This window comes from Schistocerca nitens, chromosome 3 (assembly GCF_023898315.1).
Source record: "Schistocerca nitens isolate TAMUIC-IGC-003100 chromosome 3, iqSchNite1.1, whole genome shotgun sequence".
Classification (NCBI taxonomy): domain Eukaryota; kingdom Metazoa; phylum Arthropoda; class Insecta; order Orthoptera; family Acrididae; genus Schistocerca; species Schistocerca nitens.
This window is the reverse complement of record NC_064616.1, coordinates 918,678,185-918,691,472: the sequence shown is the minus strand read 5'-3', so window position 1 is coordinate 918,691,472 and position 13,288 is coordinate 918,678,185. Positions and strand designations below refer to the sequence as shown.

The 13,288-nt window shown below is 41.0% G+C and overlaps 1 protein-coding gene across 1 annotated transcript in view; it reads left to right on the top strand.

Annotated features, from left to right (window-relative positions):
• The window catches only part of LOC126249484 (dynein axonemal heavy chain 7-like), a 1,193,512-nt gene that overhangs the window by 905,614 nt on the left and 274,610 nt on the right, over positions 1-13,288 (top strand). Inside the window, exons 41-42 of the mRNA XM_049951137.1 lie at positions 978-1,157; positions 12,933-13,150. Coding sequence (XP_049807094.1) covers positions 978-1,157; positions 12,933-13,150 — 398 coding nt within the window. The remainder of the gene's footprint in view (positions 1-977; positions 1,158-12,932; positions 13,151-13,288) is intronic.

Here is a 13,288-nt window from a genome sequence, read left to right as displayed (position 1 = left end):
AATTGCATTTAACCTTCACATGGCAGACATGACACTGATTTCAAAATTTCATCACGTGGTGTCTACATTTATTGATCTAGATCTGCAATAAAATACAGATGAAATTGTGACCTATGTTGACCTTGGTTCAAATGGCTCTGAGCACTATGGGACTCAACTGCTGTGGTCATAAGTCCCCTAGAACTTAGAACTACTTAAACCTAACTAACCTAAGGACATCACACACATCCATGCCCGAGGCAGGATTCGAACCTGCGACCGCAGCAGTCGCACGGTTCCGGACTGCGCGCCTAGAACCGCGAGACCACCGCGGCCGGCGTTGACCTTGTTTCTGTCCTGTATTATGTCATGGTTGTTAGGTACAGTTATTCACATGGAATCAATTCTGACATGATAATGTCACTTTTGCATGCCAAGTTTGCTGAAGTGCTCTAGGAACTACAAAAATAAGCATTAAAATGTAGCTTCAGTTATCCAAGACAACTGTTGTCTGGAAAATACAGTTAAATTGGCAGTAACAGATAATGCTCTGGTACCAGGGAACCACTAAACTTGTTTCTCCAATACTATGGTTTTATAAAGATCCAATAATTACTATGCTATGATGTACAGAGAGTAAACAGAAATTCAAAAGCACAAAAACAACTTTTTATCATAACACATTTCCAGTTCTGCTTCTTGAAAATAAATACTAACCCAGTAGTAAGTGTTTACATTTTAAACATTATCAGCTGACATACCTATATCCATTGGTGTAATTTCCTAATTTTCATTACAACAAATACTATGTTATGATGTAAAGAGAATTTTGTCTCATTCACTGTTACCTGTATCACCCTATTCAACAGTATTATTAACAGACATCACTATTGTAATCAATACAATTGTAAGTTTCAGAGGCAAAAGGAATATCAGAAATCAGTTGAGTGCATATGACACTATAAGTACAAGTGTTTTACTTAAGTCTATTATTCTAGGAGTAAATGCATAAAAGACTGGCACTCCTTCATAAAGACACTGAAAGTACCATGTTCAGATGATTTCAGTATAATGAATGTTCTGAGTTCTGAAGTCAAGGTGCAAACTTGGAATATCTGTGGACTACCAAGGGATGACTTCTCAACAGAAAATGGAGTAATTGTTGATACTACAAAAAGGTAACGAATATTTGTGTTTCAGTCATTAAAGCATGTAGCTCTGAATTCTGTGTTCTTTGTAGTGCAATTCAAGGAATATTCCTCATGTGCATTTACCCTCTCCACTTCCTCAGCACATCCCTTACACACACACACACACACACACACACACACACACACACAGACACACACACACACATACATGCATATATGAAGGAATATTGCATCATAATTTTGAATAATACAGGGACTGCAATTTTGTATTTATCCGCCGACTCTGGATGAGTGACTTTCAAGTAAAATGTCTCCCCTCTTGAGGAGTACACACAATGGATGTAGAACTACAGTTTGTAGACACACAGCTGATGATATATGGAAGTTTGGGTCTGGCTATGAGTCATGATCGGATAGCTTAACGCTAAGGTGATCACTCACGATAAACAGGAAATCTGGGCTAGAGTCCCGGTCCAACATAAATTTTCACTGTCATCATTCCATTATACATCTAATTATGTGTTTTAACTTGCTGTGTCTCTGCTTTATAAATTAAATCAAAGTAACTTCCCTACTTTATAAAATATTGTTACTTGGGAACTGATGGGTGGTTAGAAAATTTTACTACTATCAGGGATTTAAAAAAGTGGACAGTGGATGAGAAGGTTGATTACCCATGCTCTAGATTACGTAACTGTAGATTCCGTAAATGGTTTAAGATATACTGTAAACTGTTGAGTTATTGGTGATCATAGCCTAGCCTTTAATTAGGGGCATGTTTGGTATCTAAAACAACCCTCGCTGACTCAGTCTGAGAATGTACTGGTTGATGCACGGCAAATAACTATTTCAATGTGAAATCACACTGCTTTAAAGATTAATTTAGTCTGGCAGAGAAACCTCTTTTCTTGAAGTAGTAAGCCATAGCTTAACTGAATTAAGAGTGGTTAATATATCTGGGACATTTTATTTCTAAAGCTGTTCATTCAGAATATGCATCAATATCATGTTTGCAGTATGAGCTGTGCATAGGGAATGTTTATATAAATGCTAAGAGCCTTACCAATATTGCTGCCCTGGTCTATGACAAAATATTTTTGACAATGTCCTCATGAGAAACACCTACAGTTTCCAGTCGATCTTCCATCTCACTTCAAAATGATTGTTCCACTATTTGGGTGTTTGGGAAATGCCAAGCACATTAATACATATTTAGTCAAACACCAGTTTGAATTTATGTAGTGTGTTGTGACAGACACATAATGAAACACATTGTCTGTCTATAAATCAATTGCTTTTGCACAGATAACAGAGTGAATTGCATGCACTATTTCAGGAAGCACTTCACTGGATACTTTATCAGCTAAGGTTTCAACTTTCCTAGCTACTGTTGCTTGGGACAGCATAAGACTTTTAATAACCCCTGAGCTGTATTTTTTCCTATTTCAATCAATGTTTGTCCTAAATTTACAAAGTTTTCAACCTCTCTACTGCTATAATTGGCTCAAGCCCTTAGCGCACAATTTCACACACCCGTCAGCCACCAAGGTTTTTTTGTCTTCTTTCAAAATAGTTATGGTGTGAGGAGACTGCTTGTCAAATTTCAAAACATGTCAAAATGTACCCTCAATTGTGAGCTTGCTACTTTTTTTACAATTTGCATTGTAAAATACCTACTGTTTTATGTGAAACTGCCTCATAAAAACATGAAAACTTTTTTCATACTGGTCTGTTAATTTCGAAGCTTCCACCATTACAATAACTGAACTGCAGTGAAAACACTTATGCAAACATGCACCTGGCTGTTTGGTAATCTCATTGAATTGATGGTGCAACCTCGCTCCTAATTGAGCACATGTAGGACCAGCTTGGATGTCAAGTCCTTTCCAGTGCTGGTAGCCAGAATATCAAGGACCAATTAGAACAGTTTTGGGCCAGTTTTGCTCACGAGAGGATTTAATAGGTTTATGACACCCTTCCCAACTGAATCAGTGCATGCATCCTGGCCAGAGGGTGTGCAACGTCATACTGATAAGTGGACTCATACTATAAAGTTGTTTGTTTGACTCAATAACGTTATTACTGAAACAACATCATGCATGCTTGCAAACCATGATGTTTCATATTATTTCTTCCTCCCCTTCTGGGTGCTACATATATTTTTGTCAGGCAATGTAGGAGGAAACAAGAAGCACAAGTTCAGATAATACACTAAATATGCCCAACAGAGTCTAATACATACATAAAATCAATGTGAAGTACATACACATTATTGGAAATTTCTCTTCTCATGTCTAGTGGGGAGGATTAAAAGCAATTAACACAATTAAATCATATGCCTTGGTAAGTGCAGATTATTTCTCCAAAGTTTCACAATAAAATATTTTATGTACTAAGTCATTCTCTTCTGATCCAAGAGGGTCTGCATTGTATGTGCTTCCTATGGTTGAAAATAGTAATGTATTACCATCCTTCAATAAGAAATTTCTGGATGTGTGAGTTCATCATCGTGTTCTTATAAAATCAATGTTTTGTTCATTATTGTAAGTGGGCTTCATCAGAATGATGAATGTAGTGGCATTCCAATGCCTCTTTCAGGTCTTATGTAATGTAATTTCATCCTGCTCATAGAGTCAGGTAGTCAGAAAACATTGATATTTTTTCATTGGCTGGTAGAATGGGAAGGTAGAGACTAATAGCTTTTATTAGTAATAGTTTTTATTTTAATTCATACTGACTGTTTTGTGTGAATGAAGAGAAAGTCAGTACACTGACATAGTATTTTGCTCCCATGGTGCCCTATGGTAGTAAAGACCATTCAGTACGTTATCTGCCTTTACTTGCTATTTGTATTATCTTGTCTGATGGAGCAGCCTTGTGAATGCTGTCAGTCTGTAACCTGGCTATTTATTGCTGCTGAGATGGTGTCAATCTGTGCCCATAATCAGCATTTGTATGGGCAAGCTGCTTCACGGGAAGGAGGGCATCTGCCTAACTAGTTCATGAGCTTTGTGCAGTTATATTGTTTTGTGCTGCTCATTGGAATGTTATGCCACTGTTGTTGTGCTGTCAGAGCAATATATGCTTTTGTCTTCCATTAAGTATGTGCTAATATGATTTACCACATCTCCAATCTATATATAATGTTGCTACCCAGTCTTTTAGCAACAACAATAAGAAATAGTGAGAAAGCAACCATGAAGTATTGCAGTAGTAGCTGCAGGCTAGTAGCGACAGTGTGGCACATCAGTAGAACATGGACATAATGGGACTGTGAGATGAGGCTAGCTGCACTCAGTGGAAAATTGCACCACACAGCAGTAAAAGCTGTAGCAGGTTCTACAATGTCACCACACAAGGTCAAGTCAAGTCTCTTGTTGTGGACAAGGAGACTGGGTATCAGGTTTTAATGAAACAAATGTACCTTGGATCAAATAAATATGTCTGAATTTTGAGGAAGAGTCTAGTAGCACAACCATGATGCCAGGGCCACACCAGCCAGCAAGATGACTGTCCATCATCAGCAGCAGCCATGGGTCCAGGACCTGGCTGTGCCTATCACCACCAGCACAAAGTTCCTCGCAGAGCTTAGTGTCAACAGCACTGCCAATCTGCCATCTGCACCTACTGCCACCAGCACTGAGTAACCCACAAGACTTAATACCTCAACACCAGCCACTGGCCAGCTCCTGCCAGAGGCCAGCAAGTTGAATCCCATGAACGGTAGTCTCAACATGCTGTTACTGTGAATGTGTGCAGGGCGAGGGTCTGCTCAATTTGCTATCATTGATGGAGAAGCAACATGCCACTGAGGTCACAGTTATGACCTACAGAGATTGTTGGCCACCATGTGCCAGCAGTCAGCAACACAGGCTGCCTTTGCAGCATCCTCTCACAATGGCAGAAGTCGCCACCTGTATTTCAGCACTGTTAATGGTCAAGAGGAGGAGGCACGTTTTGACTCACTGAGCCACAACCAAGCATGTACGGAAGTATAATAAAGCATTCCTTACTATTAGTAGTGTTTCCACTGGCCCTCCAGCCCATCACCACCACTATTCCCCCCACCTAGTGAAACTGCACTCTTTGAAGTGGTGTAAGGGGGGGCTGACATTGTTGCAGGCAACAGCAGAGGGTCAGCCAACCCCACTCCCCTCTCCCTCACAGTGTAACATCTGAACCACAGCCTACAATATCATCATCTGGGGTGAATGGGAGTAATTTTGTTCTTTTGTGGTGAAAATCATGGGGTCAAAGATTAGGGGGCATGATAATAATAAGGTTACTTTTGTAAAAGTTAGGAACCAGTCAACTCATTATAGCATCAGGATAATTATAGATGTAAGTTGTTAGAACTTGTGCCTTGTACACAGTGCAGTTTGTGTGGGATTTCTGTGCCTTGTGTCAAACCTGTAACAGTTGTGATCAAAATTATTCTGGGTATTATGCCATGTCATTGCTAAAAACTAACAACAATAATAAACTAAAACCTATGTTTTGGCCGAATTGCAACGGTCTTCCTCAGGGCATGACTAGTTTTGCATGGGGATAGGTGCTACTATTTATTACAGACTATTAATATCTGTCACCACTGTTGTAAAATCTTTAATTGGCCCTCTAATATGATTGGCTAGTCATGACATAATGGAAGATGAAGGAAAGAGGCTATTCATGGACGTCCATGTCATCAACGATTGGTAGCTGTCCGCCAATCAGCGTTCGGCTTCTGGTCGGCAAGTTTTACTCCTGGTGTGTGCAGAAGTGGACTGACAGTTGCTCTACAGCTGTTGGTGCAGATTCGACCATGTCCCGTGTAGCTTCTGCGCCATGACCGCTCGTGGCCCGTTGGACTGGGATGGCCGGCAGCCAGGATGCTGGGAGTTTGTAGCCATCTTCTCTGTTGATGTTGTCAGGCTGCTTAATAACTTCGATCGCCTCCCATATTTTGTGTTCTCGCATCCACAATTCTTTCGCCAGTACTCGGGCCTCCTGGAACCTGATAGGTTGTCCACAGTCACGGTGATGTTCTGCTAAGGCCGATTTGTTATGTTGTTGCAATCGGACATAGCGTTCTTGTTCTGCTACTCATAAGCTGACAGGTCTCTCTGTTTCTCCTATGTAGGCAGCTCTGCACTCACACCGTAGTTTGTAAACACTTGCAGTGTTAAGAATGTTGACTACATCCTTGGTGGAACCTATCATTTCGTGGATTCTGTGATTGCTACGAAAAATCAGTTTGAAACCTTGTTGATGGAGGACGTTGCCTAGCCATTCACTGACGCCTTGTACATATGGTAAGTGTACCAGTGGAAGTTTCTCTTCTTTGCCTTCTTCTCGTGTTCTGCTCCCTTTGGCTTTAGCTACCTTGCTTATGATTTTGTCATCATAGCTGTTGGCACGAAACGTGTGTTGTAGCTCCTGTAATTCTTCTTTGATGTTATTTTCATCGCTTATTGGGTAGGCTCAGGCAGTTAACGTATACAGGACAAAATACTTTTGAGCTGGGTGGTGGTGGCTCTCTGTGTACTAATTAGTACCAATTAGTGTGTGTTGGTTTCTGGTACACTTTGTGTCCCAGTTTACATTCGGAAGCTCTGTATACTTCCAAATCCATAAATGGCAAGGAACCATTGTTTTTGGTCTTATGTGTGAACTTTATATTTTTGTGCAGGCTATTTAAGTGCTGGAGGAAGTTACCCAATTTCATGTCACTGTAAGGACAGATAATGAATGTGTCGTCCACATATTGTAGCCAACAACTGGGACGTAACAGAGCAGAAGCTATGGCCATTTGCTCAGAGGCTTCCATGAAGATGTCTGCAGCCTACCGGATAAGCGGTGAAAATAACATCAAAGAAGAATTAAAGGAGCTACAACACACGTTTTGTGCCAATGGCTATGATGATAAAATCATAAGCAAGGTAGCTACAGCCAAAGGGAGCAAACACGAGAAGAAGGCAAAGAAGAGAAACTTTCCACTGGTACACTTACCATATGTAAAAGGCATCAGTGAATGGCTAGGCAACGTCCTCTGCCGATGAGGTTTCAAACCAATTTTTCATAGCAATCACAGATGCCATGAAATGATAGGTTCCACCAAGGATGTAGTCAACATTCTTAACACTGCAAGTGTTTACGAACTACGGTGTGAGTGCGGAGTTGCTTACATAGGAGAACCAGGGTGACCTGTCAGCTTACGAGTAGCAGAACACAAACGCTATGTATGATTACAAAAACATAACAAATCGGCATTAGCGGAACACCACCATGACTGTGGACAACCTATCAGGTTCCAGGAGGCCCGAGTACTGGCAAAAGAATTGTGGATGCGAGAAAGCAAAATACGGGAGGCGATCGAAACTATTCAACAGCCTGACAACATCAACAGAGAAGATGGCTACAAACTACCAGCGTCCTGGCTGCCAGCCATCCCAGTCCAACGGGCCGCCAGCGGTCGCGGGGCAGAAGCTACATGGGACACGGACGTATCTGCACAAACAGCTGTAGAGCAACTGTCAGTTCACTTCCGCGCACACCAGGAGTAAAACTTGCCGACCAGAAGCCAAACGCTGATTGGCGGACAACTACCAATCGTTGATGACATGGACATCCACAAATAGCCTCTTTCTTTCCATCTTCCCTTACGTAATGACTAGCTAATCATATTAGAGGGCCAATGAAAAGTTTTACAACAGTGACGTCAGACATCAATAGTCTGTAATAAATAGTAGCACCTATCCCCATGCAAAACCAGTCATGCCCTGAGGAAGGCCATTGCAATTCAGCCAAAACGTAGGTTTTAGTTTATTATTGTTGTTAGTTTTTAGCAATGACACAGCATAATACCCAGAAGAATTTTAATCACTATAAAAACTCCAGTGTCAGCCATAAACAGCATGAACCAGATAAATGTATTCCCAAAATTTCATTACTCTACGTTAATTACTTTTTGGTGTTGCGATTTTATTCTGTCAGTATATATTTCATGACTAAACCTATTCTCTCATACATGTTCCATTATTAATAAAGAATCATGAAGAATTAAGCAAGTGAGTATCATTCTGAACAGAAATTCATATCCACAAACACATCACTCTTCTGAGATGACCAAAACACCATTTATGATGATCACATACTTGTATGAATGGTTAGTTTCTTTTCTATTCCTGAGCTGTTACTCTGGTTAAAAAACATAAACAAGAGCTGTTGAGGCACTCTGTCAGTATCTTCCCAATCTACCATGTAGCATCTTCTCCAGAAAATACTCCTGTGTGTGATACTACAGTTACTTAAATGATTGTCTTTACAGAATATCTGGTATCTTATCTGAGACCCTCATTCTTTTCAGTCAGTGAATCTAAAAGTAGCATATTAGCTAGAGAGATTTCTGTGACTCTATCAATGACATTTAGGTGCATTTTTAACATTGCTTATTGATTGTACATATCTCCCTGTGGCATCATATTTATATTAACCTTACTCTTAAAACATACTTACACAATTTGCTCTAAGTTTTATTTATTGTAAATTATGCCATAGTCTAGGTACAATTAATATATAAAACAAATATAACCACTTAGAAATTACCTATATTGTGCACAACATTAAACAAAATTATTCCCTGAAAAGCAGAAGTGTTGAGTTGTCAATAGACATACACAAAAGAAACAAAACATGCTAGCTTTTGGAGTTACGCTTTGATAAGCTAGAGTAAAAAGCACGCACACACACACACACGAAACACACACACACACATACATATGCATACAAACACATGTGTTCTTTCATGCTGTTGGCTGAACTAACAGTGTCAATGGTACTTTTCAGAAGGTGACCTGGTTGAGGTGAGGTTATTATGAGGTGTTATAGGCAGTGGGAGAAGGAGGTGGGAGGCAGGGAGAAGGACTGGTGGTGAGTGGCTAGCAGCCAGAGAGAGGAGACCACTTTACTAGCTAGGAATGTGTTAGGGAGGGATGACAAGTATATGGGCTGGCATGACTGTAGCAGCCAGTGGGAAACAGCACACACTGAAGTGAATGTGGGTATATAAATAGGGAAGGGATGATGAGACAAGGAAAGGGGAAACTGTTGTGTGGAGGATGTGGGGAAAATGGGTTACCTGAGATTGAGGCTATGATAATTATGGCAGCAGAGTATAGCTCCCATCTGCATAGTTCAGAGGAGCTGTTGGTGGAGGGGAGGATCCAGGAGGCTTGGGTTGTGAAACAGCCTTTGAAATTGTGCATGTTGTGTTACTGGGTGTTCAACTTTGTTCTTAACAACAGTTTGGTGGTGGCCATTCATCCTGATGGACAGCTGGTTGGTAGTCATACTAACATAAAAATCTGAGCAAAATTTGCAGCAGAGTTGGTATATGACATGGTTGCTTTCAAAATTTGCCAGACTTCTGATGGATAGGATAAGCCTGTTACAGAGCTGGAGTAGGAGGTGCTGATTGAGTGAATTAAGCAGATCTTGCACCCCCTTGCCACAGAGTTTGGGAGTGGAAGTAGCATAGGAGTGGAATAGGATGTTTTGTAGTGTGGGTGGGTAATGGAACACTACTTCAGGAGGGGTGCAAAGGTTCTTTGGTAGAATGTCCCTCATTTCAGGGCAGGATGAGAGATAATCAAAGCCCTAGTGAAGGACACGGTTCAGTTGTTGCAGAAGTTTCTTTCTTATCGAAAGGCCTAACCTTCAGACCTACACAAAACTTGAACCATGTTTGACTTTCCTAAGAACTAATCTCCTTCTCACAATCTCTACAGTGCCAACATTTCCTTGCCACCAATCCCTCCAAACAAAGTCAATCTAAACCCTACATCAAACCTTGCCTCTCCAGTTCATATTTTTTGGAAACTTGTAGTAAGATCGTATGGTACCAAACTATTGAGGCCATCAGTCCCTAAGCTTATGCACTACGTAAGCTAACTTTAACCTAACTTACACTAAGGACAACACACACTCATACCCGAGGGAGCACTCAAACCTCTGACGGGAGGAGCCGCATGGACCATGACAAGGCACCCTAGACTGTGCAGCTACCCTGGGTGGCTCCAGTTCATACTACCATGAAAAACTATGACCTTCATTCCCCACCTCTTCCTAATAAGTGCATCCTAGTCAGCATCCAGGAATTTCTTTACTAGAACTTGGGCTCACCATCCTTCCTCAGATCCCTTCCTAAGATCAGAAACCTTTTGGAAGAAGAAAATATAGCCATACACAACATAAAACAGATCCAAACCTAGTCATCCTTCCCTGCAGACAAAGACTCAACCACTATTCTGAGCTGAACTAACTACCTGATGGAACGCCTCTTCCAACACACTGACTCTTTCATTTACAAGATCTGTCAGAGTGGTACCATCCTTGAAGTCACTCATAACCTCAATATCTATTGAAATCCATAGGCCTTTCCCAGAACCTCTCACCTGATTCCATCTCCCTCCTCATCCCAACTACACCCCGCACACTCAGCTTCTACATGCTTGCTTAAATCCACAAGCCCAACAATCCTGAACACCACATTGTAGCTGGCTACTTTGCTTGCCACTGAAAGAAATTCCACTCTTGTTGCCCAACAGCTCCAACCAGTTGCCCAAAACCTAGCCTCCCACATCAAAGATACTAACCATGTATTTGATCAACTTTCAATCATCCCCACCCCTTTACCTTCTGGATACCTAATTGTCATTTCTGATGCCATCTCCCTTTACACTAACATCCCTCATGACTACGGCCTTGCCACTATCGAACCCCACCTGTCTTGCATGCTTCAAATTCCAAACCCACCACCTCATTCTTTATACACCTTACCAACTATATCCAGACCCATAATTACTTTTCCTTTGAATGGAAGGTTTACAAATAAATCTATGGAGCAGCCATGTGCACCTTCAAGGCACCCTCCTATGCCAACCTGTTTATGAGACATCTAGAGAAAACCTTCCTAGACTGCCTAAAAAGCCATCCCCTTACATACTTCAGGCTCATTGATGTTATCTTCATGATATAGGCACCCTATCCCTCACAACCTCAACATCTTTTCTCTCATCCACTTCACATGCTCCTTCTATACTCAATGCACCACCTTCCTGGACATTGACCTCCATCTCTCTGATGGCTCCAACCATGCCTCTGTCCACATTATATCCAATAGAAATCAACAATACCTCCATTTTGACAGCTGTCATCCCTTTCACACCAAAAGCTGCCACTCACACAGATTTGCCATGTGTGAATGACCTATTTGCAGTATTGATAACTTCCTTGCCCACTATACTGAACGACTCAGAAAGGTCTTCACAAACAAACAATACCTCACAAACCTAGTCCACAAACAAATTTCTTGTGCTATATCCTTGTATACCCTTATCCTTCCAACACTCCCAAGAACCAGCTTAAAAGGAGTGCCCTGATTGTCACCCAACATCATGCTGGACTGAAACAACTGACCCTTTTCTTTCACCAAGGCCCTGATTATCCCTCATCCTGCCCTGAAATGAGGGACATCTCACCAAAGATCCTTCAAACCCTTCTAAACTGGTGCTCCATTACACAACCAACTGACACAACAGCCTAGTCCATTCCTATACCACTCCCACTCCCAACCCTCTGCCAAAGGGATCATATCCCTGTGACAGGTCAAGGTGAAAGATCTGGCCAATCCACCCAGTTGGTATCTACTACTCCAGTCCTGTCACAGGTGTCTCCTTCCCCAACAGATTCTAGGCCACCTGTGAAAGCAGCTATGTGTTATACCAACTCTGCTGCAAACACTGCACAGCTTTTTGTATTGGTATGACTATCAACCAGCTATCCACTAGGATGAATGGCCACCAGTTGAGAACAAAATGCTCAATTTCAATGGCTGCTTCACAACCCCAGCCATGTGGATCCTTTCCTCCAGCATCAACTTCTCTGAACTATCTACACTCTGCAATCATTCTGATCTCAGTCTCAGGCAATCCTGTCTCTGCACCCTCCGCTCAACAGTCTCCCCATCTTTTGTTCTGTCATCCCCTCCCAGTTCATGTCTCCACATTGCCTTCAGTGTATACCATTTCCCACTGGCCACTACAATCAACCCAGGTCATATACCTGCCAGCCCTCTCTCACCAATGCTAGCTGGTAAACCAGCCACCTCCCTCTGAACTGCTGACCACCCAACCCCATTCCCAGTTCCTCACTCCCATCTCATGCTTCTTCTACTTGCTACACCCAACACTATTCCCACTGCAACCAGTCCACCTGCTGAAATATAGCATTGCCACTTGAAGTTCAGTTGGCACCAAGTCATGGCATATTCATGTGTATGCCTGTGTGTGTGTGTGTGTGTGTGTGTGTGTGTGTGTGTGTGTGTCTGTGTGTGTGTGTGTGTGTGTGTGTGTCAAAGGACAACTCCAAAAGCTAGCAAGTTTTCTTTCCTTTGTGTGTGTTTATAGACAACTTGGTACTTCTTCTCTTTGGTGAGCGGTCTGGTTTAGTCCAAAAGTATTTACATTCTACAAGATCTTTGCTACAACATTAGAACAAAATTATGGTTTATAAGAACATGATATATTTTCTTCAGTTCTCTTTCCAGTAGATTTTGCATGCATGCAATGAAATAAAAAGTAGTTACTTTTGCAATGGATTAACCTTAAATACTTCTGTATGCTTATGGAATTAATTATTGTATCAAATTATGTTTTTAAATGATTATTGCTGTCAGTGGTACAAGCCAGTTTATCATAAATATTTCTTAATTAATTTATACTCCATTTTGACAACATTATGATAACATTTTAAAATTTGTAGGTGGTCACTAATGGTAGATCCACAAGGACAAGCAAACTCTTGGATTAAATCTATGGAAACAAAGAATGGTCTGGTAAAAGTAAAATTTTCTGATAGGCAATATACACAAATCCTTGAGGATTGTGTCAGGTTTGGGAAACCTGTTCTACTTGAAAATGTGAGTGAAGAATTGGAAACACCCTTGGAACCTATATTAAGAAAGCAAATGATCAGAAAAGGTATTGTTATTATTTAGTTCTAGTTCACTGGTAATGAACAATTAGATTTAAAAAAATTAAAACAACTACTAAAGTTTGCAGACAGAAAGGTATATATATGCACCAATTTAAATACTTCAAATGTGTGATAAAACACCT